Source organism: Tamandua tetradactyla, chromosome 1, assembly GCF_023851605.1.
Source record: "Tamandua tetradactyla isolate mTamTet1 chromosome 1, mTamTet1.pri, whole genome shotgun sequence".
NCBI lineage: Eukaryota > Metazoa > Chordata > Mammalia > Pilosa > Myrmecophagidae > Tamandua > Tamandua tetradactyla.
Window position 1 is genome coordinate 55,832,073 of NC_135327.1, and position 21,451 is coordinate 55,853,523.

General features: G+C 44.5%; 1 protein-coding gene across 12 annotated transcripts in view; it reads left to right on the forward strand.

The window, feature by feature from the left end:
• The window catches only part of SLC23A2 (solute carrier family 23 member 2), a 123,052-nt gene that overhangs the window by 49,659 nt on the left and 51,942 nt on the right, over positions 1-21,451 (forward strand). For 10 of the 12 annotated variants that reach the window (XM_077116316.1, XM_077116306.1, XM_077116271.1 and 7 more), the window contains one exon: positions 2,505-2,769. In XM_077116316.1, coding sequence (XP_076972431.1) covers positions 2,662-2,769 — 108 coding nt within the window. In that variant the 5' untranslated portion in view covers positions 2,505-2,661. Of the gene's footprint in view, positions 1-2,504; positions 2,770-10,695; positions 10,772-13,537; positions 14,622-21,451 lie in introns of those variants that run through there. The other 2 variants (XM_077116326.1, XM_077116334.1) reach the window with 2 other exon arrangements.

Genomic DNA, 21,451 nt, shown 5'->3' on the forward strand with positions numbered 1-21,451 from the left:
AGGAAAGAACCAGGAAAGAGCTCAAGATTTCTAGTCTTAGGGACCTGAGCAGCCCATGCTAGTGGCCACAGCTGATGAACAAAGATGTCTGCCTCTTGGCAAACTTTGCCTCTGCTAAGGATTGGTTTCTTGAAGTGTTATGAAACATTCTAATTCTAAGGAAATTCTAAGGAAAAGAGTAATTATAAGTAATTGACACAGTCTCTCTGTCAGGATACAAGTAGAGCCTTTAGGATTTTCTAAGTAATACCATGACTTCCCCACTTAGATACAGGCCATCTCCCCCTCTGACCTTAAATAAATACCTGCTGGAAATTACACAGTACAGTGGGTCCTTGTTTCCCAACAAGCAATAGGAAAGATAAGGTAAGAATAATGATCCATTTGTCCCAGCTCTTTAAAAGGGGAAGTTATTTAAAAAGCCACTGAGCTGCAGTAAATTCCAGGGACCTGCGCGTCATCAGCTTTCCTGTGTCTGTGTGATGTCTGTCGTCTGTGTGGTACTCGTATCCGTTCTTCTCAAACTGGCGCAAGATTTTGTGCTGAGAATCAGTATGGCACACCTGGGGTGCCACTTTTAGGGGGAGGTAAGTAGTCTCCTTAAACCTGGGGTTCACAGCCTCAGTGCTACTGACATTTTGGGCTGGATACTTCTTTGCTATTGGGTCTGTCCTGTGCGTTATAGATGGTTTGGCAGCGCCCTTGACCTCTATGCCTTAGATGCCTGAGTTATGATTGCTAACGATGTGTCCAGACATTACCACATATCCCCAGGGTGGGGGATTGGGGGCAAACTTGCTCCTAGTCAGGAACCACTGTTTTAAACAACTTGGATATCATGTGGATAAAAATGCACAGAATGTATGTATGTTTAAGCCGAAATGACCAGCCTCAGTGACCAGATGCACCTAACTTAACATAACTGGATGTTCTGGCGACTGCTTCTTTTCTCCTTTAATTGTTGAACTGCCAGGTTTTGTTTAATTGTTTACCCCCTTTTTTGTTGTTGTTGTCCTGCTCATCCAGAGTTTTTGTTGAGTAAAAAGTATCCCTTGGAAAGTTCTTTGAACAGCAGTTTTCCTACTTACTTCCAAGCTTCTTGTAGGCCTGTCTTCACATTTGCAGAACCACTTGGCTAAGTTGTGTGTTCTTGGTGGGAAATTAATTGGTGGTGAGATCTGACGTCATTTTATTCTGGATGGCAATGAATGTTCTCTGTTACTCCTTATCCCTACCTGCTTGCAGTGTTTTTTTGCTTTGTTATAAAACTTCAGGCGTACCTAGGCACGTTTTATTGTATATGTGCAAACCCTTGTAGGGATCCTCTATGTCTTCTCGTTTTTGAAGTTCTCCAAATGTTGGTTGGCCTCAGGGTGGATCTCTTTTATTGTCCAGATCATAATCCTGTTGTTTGGAATTGACTTTTTAATTTTCTTCTGTTTCACTGAAACCTTGCTGCATGGAATTATCTCAGTAGCTTCCTGCTTTTCACCTTTTCCTAGATTTTCTCTTAGTTTGGAGCATTGTACTATTGCCTTGTTAAATAACATGAAGCTATTACTCCTTAATCTAATGTTTTAAGTTTCTTCTGTATTTTGAAATTTGGCATTTTGAGAATGTCAAATTCTGAGATTCTCTGAGTATGGCAGAGATGTGTTTGGTTCAATAGTGCTGATTTCCCACACCCCTTCTTGTGTCTCAACCTTTATCTCTTCTTTGGTAGTGATGGTTCTGCTCCTTTCGTGGTGCTGGTGGTGGTTCTTTATTTAGGTTTATGCTATCATTTAATTGATGTTGAATGTTTTGGCTCCTTTCTGTGTATATTTGTGTGTGTGTGTGGCATTCTGACTATTTAAAGTTTATCTTGCCATCTTCCTGGAATTCTATATGGTCATTTAATCCTAGGTTTTTATCCCTTTTCTTTTATGCTTTTGAAAGCCTTCTCCTGCTTGGGTCCATGTGCAGAATTCAGATTTACTTTAATATTCATTCAGTCATGGTAAATCGGTTTTATCTGTGCTGTCTAATATGGTGGCTCTTAGCCAGTGGTTTTTTAAATTCAAATTAATTAAAATTAAGTACAATGAAAAATTGAGTTCCTCAGTCTCACTATCAGGTTTCAAGTGATCAGTAGCCACATATGGCCAGTGATGACCTATTGGACAGTGCAGACTTAGAGCACTTCTGCCATTGCAGAAAGTTCTTAGATTGTGCTAGGTTATAAGATACCATACACTCGTCAGAGAAACACCTTTACTGTTTTTTCTTCTTTGTAGTCTGAGATTTTGTTGACCCAGTTTAGTGGTCCCCCATTCCAGGGAGCAGTTCAGAATCAGTGGTTGACAGTAAATGAAGAGGGTTAGGTATGTGTAAGGGGTAATTGAATAACTTAATTTTGAAGGTGTGGGGTGTGATTTGTAAGATGCTTTTTTATCTGCAGGAGGCATGTGCTGTCGTGTGTAGTGGCTGTGGTTTGAGGTGATGTGGCTGTACTCTTTTTCCAGGTGCTAAGAGATGGTGCTCGTGGGTCTCATCTCTGCCTGAGAATTGGGTGCTCCAGGCCTGGAAGAGCCGCCTGTGAATCCTGGGCTCCTCGCGTGGATACGCCTTCACTTCCGGGCATTGCAGTCCAAGGACTGTGCAGATACTTGATTTCTCTTCATGATGGGCATCGGTAAGAACACCACATCCAAGTCAATGGAGGCTGGAAGCTCAACGGAAGGCAAATATGAAGATGAAGCGAAGCACCCTGCCTTCTTCACTCTTCCGGTAATATACCCTCTTCCTTTTCTTCTTAAATCCCTCTAAAAGTAGGTTTCTGCACTGAATCAACATAGGATTAGTTTTAATACCTGTGCTTCCAGCAGCGGTTAGGGCATTTGGAAAGCGGATGCCTCTCTGGTGTGTGAGTGCAACTGGGAGCCTGGGCTGGGCAGCTGAGTCTAGGAGCTGTGCTCTTTGCAGCAGTAACCCTGTGGCCTTGAGCTCCAGAAGGCTGCTGGCACTGCTGTGAATGTCTTAACACCGACCCAACCCTTATTGTAAACTGGAGAATGCCGAGGGCTTAATTTTACCTCCCAAAATGTGCTATTTTGAAATGAGATGTAACCCTGCTTCAGACTTAAGTGGGAGAGTGGCTGACTTTTATCCACCCAAGTGTCTGTGCTTCCTGTTAGGTTGGCACCATCCAGCGTGGAGGTAATCTTACCTGAATAAGTGACAGCAGTCAGATGAGGGGGATCACACATTCATCATATCTAATACTAAGATTTTTCCAGATGTAGGATTATGACTTGATATATATAAAATTACATAAAGTGTTTAAAACTTAAAAATGGGTGGGTGGGGGGAACACTCAGACTTGCCTTGAGATGTTTTTCTCTTAACATTGGAAGAGCATTCTAGGATTTCTAGACCATAGTGTAGGATTTGCTTCACTGTGGTATTGATCCAGTAAGAAAGTTAGGGACCCAACATCCTCGGGCATCTAGGTTGACCTTAACTTGCATTCAGGTTTTGATTTTCAACCTTGCTAATTCAGAGAGAGATGTTGCATTGATTTTACAACAGGCAATGCCTTAGTATTTTCATCTGGACTGAAATCTTCAGATTGGTCCCTTCTGGACTTCCTTTTCTTGGTGCTCCCTGTGGCTTTGCAGTTTCCTTTTCTGGACCTAGTCCCTACTGGGTCTCAAAGTGGTGGCCTCCCCCAGGAGTGCAAACCAGGTGGGAGACCTGCCTGGCCCTGGCTTTGATAAGAGGGTCTGGTTCTCGTCCCCACTGGGCATGGACCCTCAGTTCCATTTCCCTGCAGGAGCTGAAGACCACCCCACAGCTTCTAGACCTTGGCCCCATTCATTACTTTTTGTTTCTTGTAGGTGGATATGCTTGTCTTTTTTTTTTTTTTTTTAAACATTCCTATTTCTTTCCCTTCACTGTTATCCTATTTTAGAGGGTGGGACGGAGTACCCTTCAAAGCATTGATTTATAGACCCATCTGCAGCAGGAGTCCCTACAAGACCCACCACTGGGGAATGTGAGGGAACATGTGATTATAAAGAGGGTTAATGCTAGAGTAGTTTAATTCAAGATGTTGTAGAGTTTTTATCGCAGTCCAGGGCTACTATACAAGTAAGCGTTAAAAGGAAGAAAATAATTTTTAGAGTTGTGCCAAGCCAAACCAAAAAGAGGAGCAGTAGGGTTGGAATCCTGGGGTGGAGCCGCTGGGAGGAGAGAGCAGTGCCTCGGAAGAAGCTGTAAGGGGAGCATGCGCAGTGACATGGAGCCAGGGTTGCCACGTGTTTTAATTTGGACTCCCTCAAAGCCAATGAAGGGCGAGAAGGGAAATAAAAGGAGGGAAACAGATGAAAATCAAAGCTTAGCAAAGAATGTTTATAAAGAAATAGTTGAAGTGATGAAATTTGGGGGTGTAGACATTTTTTTAGAAAATATGTGGTAATATAATAATAAAAAAAAGAACACTGTTGACTGTTTAATCACCAGTGAAATTGCCACCCTAGGAAAACTAAGACTACAATAAAAGACTGTTTTGAATGCTTTGCTCATTGATAGACAGAGGAGGGGGGATTACAGCTTGTCCCTTCCTGCTTCCTGGCTGGTGGCATTTGTGGTCACCCAGCAGGAGCAAGGATGACAATCGAGGATGTTGCTGACCGGGGGAATTGGTTTTTTCCCTTGTTTTTTTTTTTTGCTACTGGGGTTCCCAGTGCATTGGGAAAAGATATTTTGGATTGTAAGGTGGTATTCCTATGGGATTCTCAAGAGTAGTTTTAAATATAGGATTCCTGATTTTTCAAGCATGTCTCATATGAAATGATTTCATGCAGGAAGGGGGGCTGTGTGGGGAGAGGACAGGTAGAGTTGTGAGAGGAGGAGAAGAGGCTCTTGGCTCTGCTGGCTTCTGGAGGCAATGACCTTGAAAGGAAAGGAGGCAGCTTTGGGACCTGCTGAGATGGTAGAAAAGACAGTGCAAAGGGCGGGACCAGCCTGAGCCCAGCCCCCAGTTCCTCTAGGCAGAAAGAGACAGAAAGGTGGGCTGGGGGGGTGGTTCCTGAGTGATTTATTGAAAAGGTTAGAAGCATCTATTCCGTCAACAGAAAGGCCCTTCAAGGTTTTTGACCTGGGGAATAACCCAATAAATTGTGCTTTAGAAATTTTTGAAGAATGGTTTGGGTATGGTGTAGAAAATGAGCCAGTGCATTTAGAAGAAGGGAGAATAGGCATCCTTTATAGTAATTACTTAGCAATATTTTTAAATGCATGTTGTATAAAAGGTGGTACATGTTTACGTATAAAACTTTGCAACTCACACTCTACCCCTGAGTAGATGTGAACCAGATGCAGTTAGTGGGACAGGGAGTCAGCTGATTTAACCGTTGTAGTTGATGTAGGGTGATTGATGTAGGGTGAGCGCTGCCATGGGGATTTCCATGGGGGGCTTGAGGAGTCCCTGGAAGGCCCCAGGATTCTGGAATGATGGTTGAAGTCAGGGAGGGTTGGGACAGGAGGGCCAGAAGATGCCAAAGGCCTGACCTCAAGTGCGAGCAGTTAGAACGTGGGTGAGAGGTAGAAGACTGCTCAGATTCTGAGGACAAGAAAAAGAAGGTGAAGGGAGGATGACACTAGGGCCTTGGACAATTTTATGGAACTTGGGGGTGGGTGGATGGTGCCATTACAAAATATAGAGAGTCCAGGGAAAGTCCTAATTTGGAGTCAGGGCACTGGAAATGATGCATTTAATTTGAGAAGTTGTGGGTTTGCAGTGCTGGATATGGAGTCCCGTGGAGGGGGGGTGCAGGCAGGGAAGGGTGGGTGGTCCGATTGGCGGGAGAGGATGTGGCTTTGGTGGAGGAAGAGGTGGCGAGTTGTGAGTGCTACCCTGTTGGTGACACCCCCAAGTAGGCGACTTGGAATCAGGAATGGATGGGTCTCTTGCCTTCAGCTCACTGTTGCTCTTGCCTTACTTCATCCTGGCTTTTAAAAATGTAAATATTGAAGAGTAGCCATTACAGCAGCTCTACCGTTAGTCTTTTATTCTAGATCTATGCCACCTGTTAATAGTGGCTACTAGCTACATGTGGCCATTTAAGTTTAAATTAATTAAAGTTAAATAAAACTAAAAATTCAGATCCTCAGTTAGCTGCACTAATCAAGTGGTTGCTAGCTGCATGTGGCTGCCCGTCTTTTTTGGCTTGTTTCCGAGGGTCATGCTAGACCCGGAACTGGGATCTCCTATGTCCTTGCTTGCTTTGGAGTCAGAAGAGGCTGTCTGCTGTTAAGGCATCTAGGAATGGGTACGTGGGGGACAGAGAGGGGGGACCAGGCTGTTCCTCAGGACCGTCTGAGAGGGTCTGCCTGAGTAGACCGCGGGGTGGGAGTGCAGAGGGAGATTAGGGGCCTCATTGAATCTCAGAGGCCACCTCGGGCACCCTGTGTTCAGGTGCTACCTAAGATGTTGTAAGTGCTGATTGTTAACTCTTACAGAAGGGAATCGGTTTCTTTAAACAAAATAAAACAGATACCTGTTTTATCTGTTTAAGAAAGACTAAATACGACTGTGGAGGGAGGCTATCAGATAAGTAGCAGTAAGATCGAGAGTTGAGAGGCACATGGAGCTCCTGGATTCAGGACTGTCAAGACCGCACAGCCAGAGCTGGCTGGACCAGGAGCCACGTAGCAGAAGCCCTCCTCTGCATCCCGCGGGATACACGGCTGTATGGTTTTAAAGGCAGCTTAGAAATGTGCAGTAGGGGAGAATGCAGGGTGGTGAGAAATTAAAACCAGGAGAATGAACATAGCAGGAAGTCTTAAAGAAGTGCCAGACACAAAGGCTTTTGGTGGGGCAGTGGAGCCAGGCAAGCGTCTCGTGTCTGCGCTGCGTTCTCCTGCGTTGGTGGCTGTTGTGTCTTATGGGCCTGCAAAGTACCAGCAGAAGCAGAGCCCGTGGCCTGAACTTGTGTTGGCACAGGCACATCTGTAATATAACCTGCGGTTCTGTCCACGCAGCGTTTTACTGTTGAGTTTGGAGTTGGGGAGCATGTTTAAGATTCCATGAGCTTTTGTTCTGTTTCTTTTAACAACCTCTATGAGAATATTTAGTTCTCTGTTGTGTACTTAGAGTAGATTGTTCAGTCTGGAGACATTAGGGGGTGTGGGGTGAAGAAGCATAAGGAGTAGCTTTATTAATTTCAGTCTTATCAAGGAATGGAAAAATATTCATAAGTGTTCAGAAAAATTCATAGCTCATTTCAGCTTCCCTTAGTGTTTTCTTCATAACCATATATTGCTACAAGCCCATAGGCATACCTTCTTGCATTGAGTAAATACTCAGTTACTCAATACTGAATAAATATTTGAGTGTCCACCATGTGGCTGGCCCACATGGCCTACAGTCCAGTCGTGGACATGTGGCAAGTCAGCAAGCACACCGTAAGAGTCAGGGTTTGAATTTGGCACGGGGTGCTGTGGATTACTGGGGTGGGGGTGGGGGGTTGCTCAGCTGTGTAATGGGATTGGGCCTGACTAGGCAGGTAGAACTCCAAGAGAAATGGCATCAGAATCCTAAAAAAAAATGTCCAGCTGTAGCAGGTCAAGAGCGGAGAGACATGACCTTTCAGCTGGGGAGCTGTAGGGCTACATCCTCTTCCAGGCCAAGGTTAGTGCGGGAAGAATACAGTGCAGTGCAGCAGGGCTGGGTCCGGGGGTGCTGATGAAGAGTTGTAGTGCAGGTCGGGGTGGAGAATTCCTATGGTGGGTGCTGGGAGGGGTAGGTCTGGAGACCCGAGGGACAAGTGAGTCTGATGTACCAGCCTAGGTGAGAAGTGATCCTGAGAAGGGGGGAAAGAACCTGACTCTTCAGCAAATGCTTGTTGGATGCTTGCTCAGTGTGAGGCTCTGGGAACACAGCCATAAAAAACTCCAAGTTCTTCCTCTCGTGGAATTCATGTCCTGGTTGTGGGAGCAGACAGACAATAAACAAACAAGCATCAGATGGTGCCTGGTGATAACTGCTGTGAAGAAAAATAAAGTTGGGAAACGGGATAGTGAGGACTGGAATGAGAGGTCAGATGGGGAATGGGGACGGATCACATAAGACCTGCAGGCCATTAACTTACCTTTTAAAAAGTAGCATCCAGCGCCTCTCACAGATTCTCTGGGGAACTGCAGCAAATAAACAGACTAAAATCCCTGCCCTCATGGAGCTTCCATTCTAGTGAGGGAGACATGGGCCGTAAGTCAAATCTATAGTTGTTCATTGTTGATAAGGAGACTGTCCGCCTCCTGGGCCCTGGTAAGAATCTTGACTTTTCCTGGGTTAGGCATGAAGTTGTTGGAGGGCATTGAGCATAGGAGTGAAGTGCTCTTCCTGTTGTCACAAGGGTCCCTCTGGCTGCTGAGTGGGGAGCAGACAGAAGAGGGAGGAAGTGGGAGACAAGTTAGGTAATAACACAGTCCAGGGTGTTGGGGGTAGGAGCTGGTGGTGGGAAGTGGCCCGGGGCTGGAGGAGGGTGGAGCACATGGCAAGGGCAAGAATGACTTCAGAGCTTTCCCCTGGGCATCTTGGTGTTGCGTTTACCAAGTATTGAGATGGAGGGAGGCTGTGGGATGGGCAAGGGGGTGAGGCAGGGGAGTCAGGAGTTTGGTGTTGGTGGTGCAGACATCCAAGTGGTGACACGGTAGAAAATTGGGTGAGGCTGTGAGGCTCAGGGCTGCAGCTGTCCCCTGGGCATCGGCAGCAGAGAGGTGGTATTTAAAGCTGAAGGATTGGGCAAAAGCACTTGGGGGTAGAAGTTTCCAGAGAAGAAAGGAATCCAGAAGTCTCAGCTCTGAGGGGCTGGTGAGGTTGGAGGGATCCAAGACAGCCCTGTCCTTGGAGCTGAGGGAAGGGAATGTTGTGAGAGCAAGTTGGACAAGCCATAAGGACTAGCCATTGGATTTAGCCAGGCCAGGGCCTTTGCAGTGAGCACCAAGGGGCAGTGGGGCCCAGGTTCCTGCAAGAGGATGATGGTTCCAGAGTGGTTGAGGGTGGGTGGGGGTATCTGACAGAGAAAAGGCTGTGGGGTCAAGGCTGGAGGGCCTGGTGGGAATTGAGACACCCAAAGGCCAAACAGACAGCTTTGGGAGAGCTGCAGAGGCAGATCTGACTAAGGCGGGGCTGGATCGGCTGTGGGCAGGGAGGGAGGAGAAGTTGAGAACATCCCAGGATGGAAGCATTGGGCACCTGGACATGTGGTGGTGCCTGCTGTTGAAATAGAAGCACACAAACAGAAAACAAGAGTGTTTTTTTTTTAGTATTTTTTTTAATTAGAGAAGTTTTAGGTTTGCAGAAAAATCATGCAGAAAATTCAGAGTTCCCATATACCATCGATACTATTAACACCTTGCATTCACGTGGTACCTTTGTTACAATGGATAAAAGATTATTACTGTGACTGCTAATTGCACTGTTAGTTGTAGTCCACAGTTTACATTAGGACTCATCATTTACTTTTGGGCAGTCCCATTTTTAAATTTTTATTCTAGTCACATATATACCACCTAACATTTCCCTTTTAATTGTTCTCAGATATGTAATTCAGCACTGTTAAGTACGTTCATAGTGCTGTGCTCCCATCACCACTGTCCATCACCAGGGTGGGGAGGGGAGGTAATGAACGATAGTCATGAATATGAAGCTTCTGCTCTTTTGGGTGCTCACTTACAGTCAGGAAAGCACCTATCCTTTTGCATTGGAGAAGTCATCTGCCTACTGTCTTCTGCCAGTCAGAGGCAGAGAATCCAGAATCTTCGGGGACCAGGTTTTCCTGTTGCATTGCAGAGTGAGGTGGCTGAAATCAGAACTGAACATCATTTACATGGGCACTTTCTAGCACAGCAAACAAAGTTTCTGACTTCACCGTTTGGGAAGATGTTTTAAAAAGGTCAAATACAGGTGCATGAGTAGAGGGCCTTTGTATTTGGGTTTGCAAAGGGCAGCCCCACTCATTGCCTGTTGTTACTGCACACATGTAAATATTTCCCCCTTATTCTCACAAGGGCCCTGGTTTGGATGATAGACTCTTGGGTCACCTTGATTGCAATCAAACTTACATATGAAATAGCTGAAGGCATTTTTAGCTCTGTAGGAGAAACTCTTGAAAAGTCTTCTCTGATTATAAGCTAATACATGCTTAAAGTGGGAAATTTGGAACATACTGGATAGCATTTAAAAAATAATTATTTTTTTAATTGGTTGGCTTTGGAAATTATCAGAAAACATAGTTGGGTCCTTTTTCTCTATCCCCTGCAGCTACTATAAGTGAATCTTCCTCTTCCTGAAAACTTAACACTCATGCCTCATTTGACCATTGTTGAGCTCAGTAAGGCTGAGGAAGAAGGGCTCACCCTGCTTGTTATGAACAATTTGGAGGTTTTATCTGTACTGGTAAAGACTTTGTCCCACATTTCAAATGAGAGGCAAAGGAAGGAACATTTTTTTAAACATTAAGTATTTGGTAGGAGAAGGTGCTTGGTTGTGAGAAAGTCTGTAAAGCAAAGAGATAAGCAGATAGCTCAGAAAAAGAAGCCTGTCCCAGGCAGGGGGAAGTATAAGCACTGTGCGACCCCAGGGGAGGAGGGTGAGGGAGGAGCTACAGGGAGGAGGGGCGGCCGGGTGGCCTAGCTTTAAAGTGAAGGGGCAAGGAGCTTCGCCAGAGACGCCAGAGTTGTCCAGGGAGAGCCGAGGCAGAGGAGCTGTGGTCCGATGGGTGTGGTGAGTGGGCAGAAGGAGGGGTGAGCTGAGCAGTGCCAAGGCCGGGAGGGTCTGGGGGAGAGCAGGGAGCATAGCGAGGGCGGCAGGCGCTGGCTTTTTCCTTCTCTCCTTCACCTGGTCCTTTGCCCTTCTCCTTCCCTTCCTGTCCCAGCGTTCCTCATCCTGATCTTCTTTTAAGAGAAGTAATGTTAGCAGAGGTGGTAGAAGGACCAATTAACAGCTTTCATTCCTCTAAGCCCCTGACTGTGATGGCAGATTTGTAGCTCATTTACAGTCAAGAGAAGAAGGCAGAGGAGTTGGTGGGGCAAATAGCCCTATTTACAAAAAGAACAAGTAAGTCTGGAGCACACCCACTGTTGTGAATGAACACCTATTGCTGTAGGGTTTCTCTTGTACTTTCTAGAAAGAGGGCTTGGAGTTGTTAACTCTTAAAATCCAAAGTCTTGGTTGGATGGTGGTAACAGCTGTCTTGAAAAATGTTCTTTCTGTAAGATTATTATAACTTGGGATCAACAGTTTGTGGGTCTGGAAATGAAGAGAGAGGACGTTTGCTTGAGTCAGCTTGGAGAATTGATTTAATTCTCCTTCCTCTGTAAGATAAAGAGTTTGGATCTGCTGTGTAGTGGCATGGTTTAGGAGAGGGGATACTCTTGACAGATCAAAATGTAACAACCAAGGTGAACTGCCTTTTCTGTTAAAAATGTTTAAGTTGGGGGGAAAAACACATTTTAGGAAAGGAATATGCTGGTGTATGCTTTGAAATGAAAATATCTAAAAGATAGGATGGAAATGAAGTTATTTATGGTAAGAGATTCTTTACCTCTCCTTTCTAGAGTTTTTGATGCTCTTAAAAACAAGTATCTCCTGCTCTGGTTTTGAGGTTTCGGATATTTTTTCCGGATATTTTATCTTGCAGCTAACTTAAGTTTAATAGACAGTTATCATAGTTTTAAATGAAACCAAAGATGTTAGTAATGCAAAACACCTATCTAATAGTTGAGAAACATAATTTGGTATGAATGAGGATAAAATATAGGTATGCTCCAGTCGCTGACTGTGGCAGATGTGTACAGGTTATCAGCATTCTGGCTGACTATCTCTTACATGAGGCCAAATTCATAGAGTCTTGGCCTGGGAAAGGGCTTTGAAAGGGTTTCTTGTCTGTTCTGCTCTTTTCAAAATGCTTGCTTTGTGCTCCAAACCATGCCAGGCAAGGTGGGCATGCAGCAGAAGCAGCACTGTGCCTTCTTGAGCCAGTCACTGAGGCTACGGGGACTCTGCCTTCCTCCTTGCTGCCCCTCCTTTCTTTGGGTCATTGGGATAGCCTCCAGGTGGTCTCCTGCCTCCCCATCTTGCTCCTTTCCAGCCCCCGATTGTCATTCCCACCTGTGTCTCTTGAATTTCATGGACTTACAATTTCATTTTCCTCTAGGTTTTTTCCTCTAGGTTTTTACATGTGCCGAAGCTTCTATACCTAAATTCCTCATTCACTTCTAACCTGTACCTAGGCCCAGGTAGGCAGACTCCTGAGTTTTAATGGTTAGACAGTAAGATACTTTAGATCAATTTCTTTACCATAATCGAAATCCACCATTCTGTTGGAGGAAAAGTTAACTGCCTGTAAGGATTTGATGAAGTCCTGAGGGAGGAAGATATCGGAGGTTACATGACAGTAATTACCTGCCTTTTAAATTTTATATGTTTTAAGGCACCTATTTCTCCCCAGGCGTCATGGTGTAAAATGTTATGTCGGTGTGACATGGGAGGAGCAAGAAAACTGATGTGTCCTTTTCCTCTGTCTTTTCCACATATGTTTATTTCCGTCACTGTTCTATTATTTGTATAACTTCATTCATTTATAAAAGAAATATGTCACTGCAGAAAATTTGGAAAAGGTAGAACAGTATAATGAGAAAAACACCGCTTATTTAAAATCCCATCAGCAGGAAGAACATGGTAATATTTTTTGGTGTATTTCTTTCCAGAGATTTGAAGTAAATGTACAGATTTTATAGAATTCAGATCTACACACTCAAATGCGCACGCTCTACTTCATAAAGCCCTTTAACTTCATAGCACATCCTGGCATATCCCACACCATTGAATACATGATTTGTAATCATGGCACAATAGCAAGGTCATGGACTTAACTTTTCCACTTCCGCTGGGAGCCTGGGTTGTGTCTGAGCTTTTGCTGTATGAGCAGTAGCCTCGTGTGTGCCAGCCGTATTGTAGCCGCTCCACTTCCCTGCGGCAGTGTGGGTGAGTGTCCTCCTCCGCCCTGCTCCAACACTGGGCATTGGCTTTAAAAGACTGCCACATTGTTAATAGACAGCTGGCATCTGATTGTTTCAGTTCTGAGTCTTAGATGAATGCGTTTTATCCGGTATTCCTTGGCTGTTTGTGATTTTTCATTTGTGAAGTGTCCATTCTTCCCTGCCACCCCTTTGTCTTTTGAGCTGTACCACAGGTAGCAGGTGAGCTGTCTAGTGTGGCACACGGAGCTGTTAGGCATTACAGTTACACGTAAAATCCTTGGGTCCGATAGCGGCTTGAGGGACTGGAGGGAGAGTTTGGAGCACACCCTTGAGTCTGCACCCATCGTTCCCACTAGCTCCAGGTAGGGGTGCATTTCATCTGGCTCCATCTGTCCAGAACAGTTCCCTGCTGTGGAAATACCATGGAGCCTTAAGTTTAGATCTCTGTTTACTCCCTAATAGCTATGAGGTCCTCGATGCTCACTCAACCTTGGAGCTTCAGTTCATCTGTATCTGGAAGTGTCCGAGGAGTCAACGAGACCGCACATGTCAGTATCAGACCCAGATACACAATAGGTAACTGATAAGTGTGCGTTCTACTTCCCTCCGTCTCTACACTGTGCACCCTTAAACTTGAGATAAAGCAGATGGGGGATCTGTCTTAGGGACTAAAACTGTGGACTCTTGTATAAAATGTAACCAATTAAAAAAATAATAATAATAAATAAAAGAAAAAAAACCCCAAAATTTTAAAGCATCCGATTTTGGGGAACCATGTAATTTTTCTAGGAAACAACCATTTCCAACTGTTGTTAGGTTTCTTCTTCCAGGGCCTAAAGAAGTTTGTGGGCCCCAGGGTGGGCTCCTATAGGGGGGATAATTGCCTCGTATTTTAGAAAGCCTCAGCCGGGCCTCCAAAGGGAAATAGTTAAGAGCTGGCCATCTGGAGGCAAGTCGGGTGTAGGTCTGCCTCAGAGCATGGGGCAGTTTCTTAGGCTCCCTGGAGATCAGCATCCTATCTCTCCGAAGGATCATTCTTGTGGCATATTTATCAAGGCCGGGAAAGAACTGCCCAAGGAGGTACAGATGGCATTCTCCCATCTTTGGGCTCTGGGGCCGACCAGTCGGCAGGCGGGCGCTGGGGCTGCTCTGCTGGGAGCAGTGAGTGAGAGCCAGGGAGAGGGTCCAGCATTCTTCATGGTTGTGAAGCAGAAAGTGTGGTTCTCCCCTCGGTTGCATGTGTGTACACGTAAACAGGCTGGTTCCTTCACAGACTGCTCCGTAACCTTCATTCCATTTAACACGGTGTCATGGGGTCTCCTTCCAGCCAGTACAAAAGGATTTGCCACCTAAGGGCAGCCTGGTATTAACATAGCAGATGCCCTGTAATTGAATTCATTGATCTTAAAAGGAGTTCTATTTTTATAGTTTTATTTATTTTAAAATTAGGTAATATGGTCATATAATTAAATATTTAATGAGTACAAAAGCTGTATGATGTTGTCTTGCAGCTACCCAGTGTTCCTTCCCACACAGCCTTCCAGAGACAGTCTGTGGATATGCCTACCAGTGCGTTCTGATGCCTTTTATACGTACGTGTGTGTGTGTGTGTGTGTGTGTGTGTCTAACTCTTGTTCTTTTTATTTACTAACATACTGTTTGAAGTTCTGTATGTTCCTTATGTCAGTATATAAAGAGTCACTTTCTTTCTATTTTATAACTTGAGTGACCCATGGTAATGATGGTACTGTACTTTATTTTATTTAACTCTTTTCTCTTGATGGGGGCTTCTAGATTATTTCTAATACTTTGTTATTACCAGTGGTGCTACAGTGAGTGCCCTTGTGCATAAGTCATTTCACCCAGGTGTGAGTGTAATTGAAGGATAAATTCTAAAGGGGCTTGCTGGCTCAGGGGAGTGTGTTCCTTGGGAAGTTGCAGACACCCCCAAACAGCTCGCTGTCAAGGTGATTTCACCCTGTCAGCTCTATGAGTCCCTCTTCCCTGTGGGCTTACGCATGGAACGTGTGGTCAGCCTGGGCTCTCAGCCAACTTGGCAGGTGGAAAATGTTTCTCATTATAGTTTTAATTTGCATCTTCCTTAGAAAGGTTAAATATCTTTTCAAATACCATTTTTATTTCCTTAGTCATTTTCTTGTTGGAAGGTTGACCTTTTCTCTTATTGGCTTGTGTTCTTTACGTATTCCTCATATACCAGAGAATTTAGCTTATCTGTAACATGTTTCCATCTGGAAAGAATGGAGGATGAGGGGAACCTGTTTGGGTGGCATGCTGTAGCCCGCAGGGTACCCTCAACCTGTCCTGAAATTAGTTTGAGGATGGCAGGGGTATGTGGGGACAGTTCTAGTTAAGCTCTTGTAAATGTCACCTGAGGGAAGATGTTTGAAGTGCTTTGCCCCGACCTGGCACAAATATGTGCACAGCAAACATTCCCGTCACAACTGCCACCGTGGGATGGGGATGGGGCGGGGAGGGCGGGGAGGGCTAGGACCGGGGGGTGAAGGCGCCTGTGCCAAGGGACAGGCCGGGCATACCTGGAACCTTGAAGGTGCTCCTGTACGCTGCTGCCTCGGGGGAAGGCAGAAGGACAGGGTAGCGCTGGTGAAGGGAGCTGTTCTAGTTTGCTAGCTGCTGGAATGCAGAAATGGAACAGCTTTTAAAAAGGGGAATTTAATAAGTTGGAAGTTTACTGTTTTTAGGCTGTGGAAATGTCCCAGTTAAGCCAAGTCTATAGAAACGTCCAATCAAAGGCGACCAGGGAAGGATCCTTTGGTTTAAGAAGGCTGATGAGGTTCAGGGTTTCTCTCTCAGCTGGAAGGGCACACGGCAAACATGGCACCAGTCTGCTAGCTTTCTCTCCAGGCTTCCTGCTTCATGAAGCTCCCTGGGAAGCATTTTCCTTCTTCATCTCCAAAAGTTGCTGGCTGATAGACTCTGTGCTTTGTGGTTCTGTGGCGTTCTGAAGCCCTCCCCAAAGTACTTCTTCTTTTATAGGATTCCATAAACTAATCAAGACCCACGTAGTATGGGTGGAGACATATCTCCATCTAATCAAGTTTAAAACTCACAATTGATTGAGTCACATCTCTGTGGAGAAAACCTTATCAGCTTTCCAACCTATAGTATTGAATAGGAATTAGAAGAGGCCGTTGTTCCTCCAAGATTGATCCGGATTAAAACATGGCTTTTCTGGGGTGTTATAAATCCTTTCAAACCAGCACAGAAGCTGATCGCTGTGCTTCTGGCTGCAAACCTGGCTTCTACAGGTGGTCTTACTTGGCTGGGGCACAGCACATAGTCACTGGGGGCTGCCATATTTGAAGAGCAGTGAAAACGAGAGGCTTTGCTGTGCCTGCCAGTTTTGGGCCACTAGTGCTATGTTAAATGTTTCAGCTCTGTCTTTTGGGGTATCATTATCTAAGCTTGACTAACTCATGAGGTTTATAAAAGCACATGTAATCTAATAAAATCTGTATTATGCTCACTTTGATTTATTTTTCATGGTAGTTAATTTTGAAATCAAATAATATTGAAAGTAGGTGAGAGACTTGTGCTCATTAAAAAGAGGCTTGGATTAAAGGCGAGGAAACGCTAATCTCAGTGTCTGTCTTTAAAAGATATTATTTTTTTTTAATTAATTTTTAAAAATTAACAAATGAACAAAAACATTCTTAACATGATCATTCTGTTCTGCATATAATCAGTAATTCACAATATCATCACGTAGTTGCATATTCATCATCATGATCATTTCTTAGAAATTTGCATCAATTCAGAAAAAGAAATAAAGATGGCAGAAAAAGAAATAAAACGAAAACAGAGAAAAAAAGATTTTATATACCATACCCCTTAACCCCTCCCTTTCATTGATCACTAGCATTTCAAACTAAATTTATTTTAACATTTGTTTCCCCTAATATTTATTTTTATTCCATATGTTCTACTCGTCTGTTGACAAGGTAGATAAAAGGAGCATCAGACACAGGATTTTCACAATCACACAGTCACACTGTGAAAGCTATATCATTATTCAGTCATCATCAGGAAACATGGCTATGGGAACACAGCTCTACATTTTCAGGCAGTTCCCTCCAGCCTCTCCACTACATCTTGAAGAACAAGGTGATATCTACTTAATGCGTAAGAATAACCTCCAGGATAACCTCTTGACTCTGTTTGGAATCTCTCAGCCATTGACACTTTGTCTCATTTCACTCTTCCCCCTTTTGGTTGAGAAGATTTTCTCAATCCCTTGATGCTGAGTCTGGCTCGTCTAGGATTTCTGTCCCACATTGCCAGGAAGGTCCACACCCCGGGAACCATGTCCCACACAGAGAGGGGGAGGGTGGTGAGTTTGCTTGTTGTGTTGGCTGGAGAGAGGGGCCACATCTGAGCAACAAAAGAGGTTCTCTTGGGGGTGACTCTTAGGCCTAAATTTTTAAAAGATATTTTAACTGCAGGGATTTGGATACCAGAGAAGATAGACTTTTTTTGGTAGAAATAGGTAATAAGAGCTTATTAGCTTTTTAAGTTATGAGAATAGAAAGCGGTTAATCTGGGTAACTTTTTTACTTTTCTGAAAGTGAATTCTTGGTATAAAATAGTTCTCTTGGCTCCTGCTCAGATCACGGCTGTGTCGAGTACATGATCCCAGATCATAGATCTGGTGACCGATGGTGTACTGGAGCCTCTAACCAGAGACCCAGGGCTGCCCAGGTGCTCGTGATGCCAGCCTGCTGCGTCAGCCACCAGCTGGTTCATTGTACCTTGAGTGATGCAGGCACAGGCAGCTGTTGGCCAAAGCCTGACTTTCTGGGCAATGGTGCTTGCCTGCCACCTGGGCTTACTGCATGATCAATATCTCAGAAGCACAGCTCAGGACCAAATACCCCAGTGTCGTCTCAGCCTAGCAGAACAAAGCTCTTGCACCAGAAAAATATGTTTGTGAAATGAAAGACACGTTCCCCCACTCTACCCCAAAATAGCACTGCATGTTGAAGGCTGTCAGCAAACATCAAATTTAAGCCCCTGCTTTCATAGCTGATTGAGTGATTTTGTAATATTTAAGGGAAACAATTTAAGCCCCAAATTTGGATTTAAATAGTTTTAGGGGAATAGAGGATATCTTGTTCCCAAAGGGTTTATGAAATCACGCTGCTGGACATTTTTATAAATCTAGATCAGTTTCCTGAGATGAAAACAGCCAACATTCTCCTCTATCTGTGATAATACAAAAGTAAATCAGTCTTTATTAACTTTAGAATGCTTCCCAAGACATGTTTTATTTCCCAGTAAAAATCATTTAGAGGTTCCAAAATGTGGAGCTTTGACACTATCAGCAACACTTTTTATCATTTTCTCTTAAAACAACAAAATACCTCATTGTCTTCCCTGAAGAACTAATTTTTCTTCTATTTTTTTAAAAAAATTTTTATTGTGAAAAACAACATGAAAAACAGTAAGTTTCAAAGCACACAACAATTAGTTGTAGAACAGGTTTCAGAGTTTGATATGGGTTGCAATTCCATAATTTTAGGTTTTTGTTTCTAGTTGCTCCAAGACACTGGAGACTAGAAGAAATATCAATATAATGATCCAGCAGTCATACTCATTTATTAAACCCTGCCTTCTCTATTATAATTCCTCCTCCTATTTTGAACCGTCTCCTATTCGTTAGGATATTTGGGCTATGGCCATTCTAGTTTTTTCATGTTGGTAGGGGCTGTCAATAATATGGGATGGGGCATGGAACTAGTTGATCTATTAGGGAGGCTGGCCCCTCTGGGTTTCAGAACTTATCTGGTCCAGGGACCCATCTGGAGGGTAGATTTCTGGAAAGTAAACATAGTGCAGGGAACCTTTGTAGAATCTTGTATCTAAAGAACCCCTAGGTGTTCTTTAGAATTGGCTGGAATGGTTTTGGTTGGGGTTTGGTAAGCTATGGTAGGTAGCAATGTCTAACTGAAGCTTGCATAAGAAAAATCTCCAGAGTAGCCTCTCAACTCTATTTGAACTCTCTCAGCCACTGATACTTTATTGGTTACACTTCTTTCCCCACTTTTGGTCAGGATGGAATTGTTGATCCTCTGGTGCCAGAGCCAGCTCATCCCTGGGAGTCATCTCCCATGCCACCAAGGAGACTTTCACCCCTGGATGTCAAGTCCCATGTAATGGGGAGGGCAATGATTTCACTTGCAGAGTTAGGCTTAGAGAGGCCACATGTGAGCAACAAAAGAGGTCCTCCGGAAGTGTCTCTTAAGCATAACTATAGTTAGGCTAAACTTTCCACTACATATATAAGCTTCACAAGAGCAAACCTGAAGAGCTGATTTTAACATTTGATTTTTAAAATAAAAAAATTTTTTTAAAGTAGATCATTAGAATAGCTAACGTAATAAATGAAAGGAAAAATTGGTAAAATATACAAGTACTCTGAACAGAGATTTTTTTTTTTTGGTGCATGGTCCGGGAATTGAACCTGGGTCTCCCACATGAAAGGTGAGCATTCTACCGCTGAACCACCCATGTACCCAGAGTTCTTCATTTTTAAGTAGTATTTAGCAAGTCCCTGCTTCTGTACCCTTGGAGACAGACAGATCAGAGCAGAGCAAGTAGTGGGAGAGTCCCCGCCTCTTAATGGCCTTGGCTTCTCCCGAGGTCCTCCCAGTAAAAATCTGCAGGATCTACCCCCTTCTCCGTTTATTCCCGGGCCCAGCTGAAACCCAGGTGGTTGGGAGAAGGGGCCTGGCCTCCCTTTGGGAATGAGGTGGTAGCTTCTCGGCCCTGGAAAGTGATGCAGGAAGGATGGCCTCTTGGGTCCCCTGACAGCTGGACCTGGGGAGGTACTTTAGGAGTCACAGGTTAGGGCCACTAATTTTTACAGTTAAGTAAACTTTCCTGGAGACCAGCCCGGAAAAGCGAAACTACCTTTGTGGGATGATTTCTATGGATAAACACATTCTGAATTGGCTTCTTAATGTCTGTTGTACTGACCACTCTGGCCCCTCCCTACACCGGTCTCCTCCTCTTTGGGATGCATCTTTGTCCACTCAGTAGCCCTGGTGAGAAAGCCAGAGAGCGCCCTGGGTACTTTATACCCCCTAGTCCTCAGCATCTGGCCCAGGGTCGCGGTGTCGCCTGTCCCCAGAGTGTGCAGTGCTGCAGCTCCCACCCAAGCAGTCCCCAGGTCCCATGGAGTCTCTGTCCTCGTTCTCTTGGACCTGGAGATTTTTCTCAGAGCTCTGTTAAGCCTAGCTTTGGCCACTGTCCCTTCCAGCCTCCTATAGGGTACCTCCTTCCTCCACTCCGGTGTCCTCTCTCCTCATCCACCAGCCCATTCTCCCCCTGCAGCCAGAGTGATCCTCCAGACCACCCGTATAGTCACAACACCCCCTACATCCCTCTGACTCCCTGTCACTCCTGTGCTGAGTCAGAATTCCTGGGGTGGCAACTCGGCAGGTGAACTCGGTACCCTCTTCATTATGTGGGACATGACTCTCAAGGGTAGAAATCTCCCAGTACCCGGGATGAGCCAGAACCTAGCATCAAGGGATTGAGAAAGCCTTTTTGACCAAAAGGGTGAAGAGAAAAATGAGACAAATAAAGTCTCAGTGGCAGAGAGATTTCAAATAGAGTCAAGAGCCTATCCTGGAGGTTATTTTTATGCATTATATAGATATCCCTTTTTAGTTATAGTATATTAGAGTGGCTGGAAGTACCTGAAGCAGTTGAGCTACCTATTTCAGTAGCCTTGTTTCTTGAAGACGATTGTCTAACTATATAGCTTTTACATGTGACTGCGATTGTGAAAACCTTGTTTCTGATGCTCCTTTTATCCAGGGTATGGACATATGAGTAAAAAAATAGGGACAGTAAGTAAATAATGGGGGGGGGGGGTAATGGGTAAAAAAATGGATAGATTGCAACACTAGTGGTCATTGAGAGGGGGAGGGGTAAGGGGTACGGTATGTATGAGTTTTTTTTTTTTCTGGAGTGACGCAGATTTTCTACAAATGATCAGGGTGATAAATATACAACTATGTGATGATACTGTGAGCCACTGATTGTATACTATGAATGAACTGTATGTGTGTGAAGATTCTCAATAAAAATTAGAAAGAATTCCTGGCCCGGGAGCCTACTCTGAACACAGCTCCTGGCGGCTGGCACCACTGCATCCTCCTTGCCTGGCACACTGGGTGCTACAGCAGGATTTGCTGAGTGAAATATGCCAGGTATTTCCTAGGCTGGGGAGTATCTGCATCTTATAGGAGTGTGTGTGTGTGGGCGTGTGTGTGTGTAAAATGGGGAGGGAGAGAACGAGTTAGGAGAGGAGTGGGAGAGACTAACTCCTGCCAAATCTGCCTGCCTTGGTGTCATGTATTGCACTTGTGATTTAGGC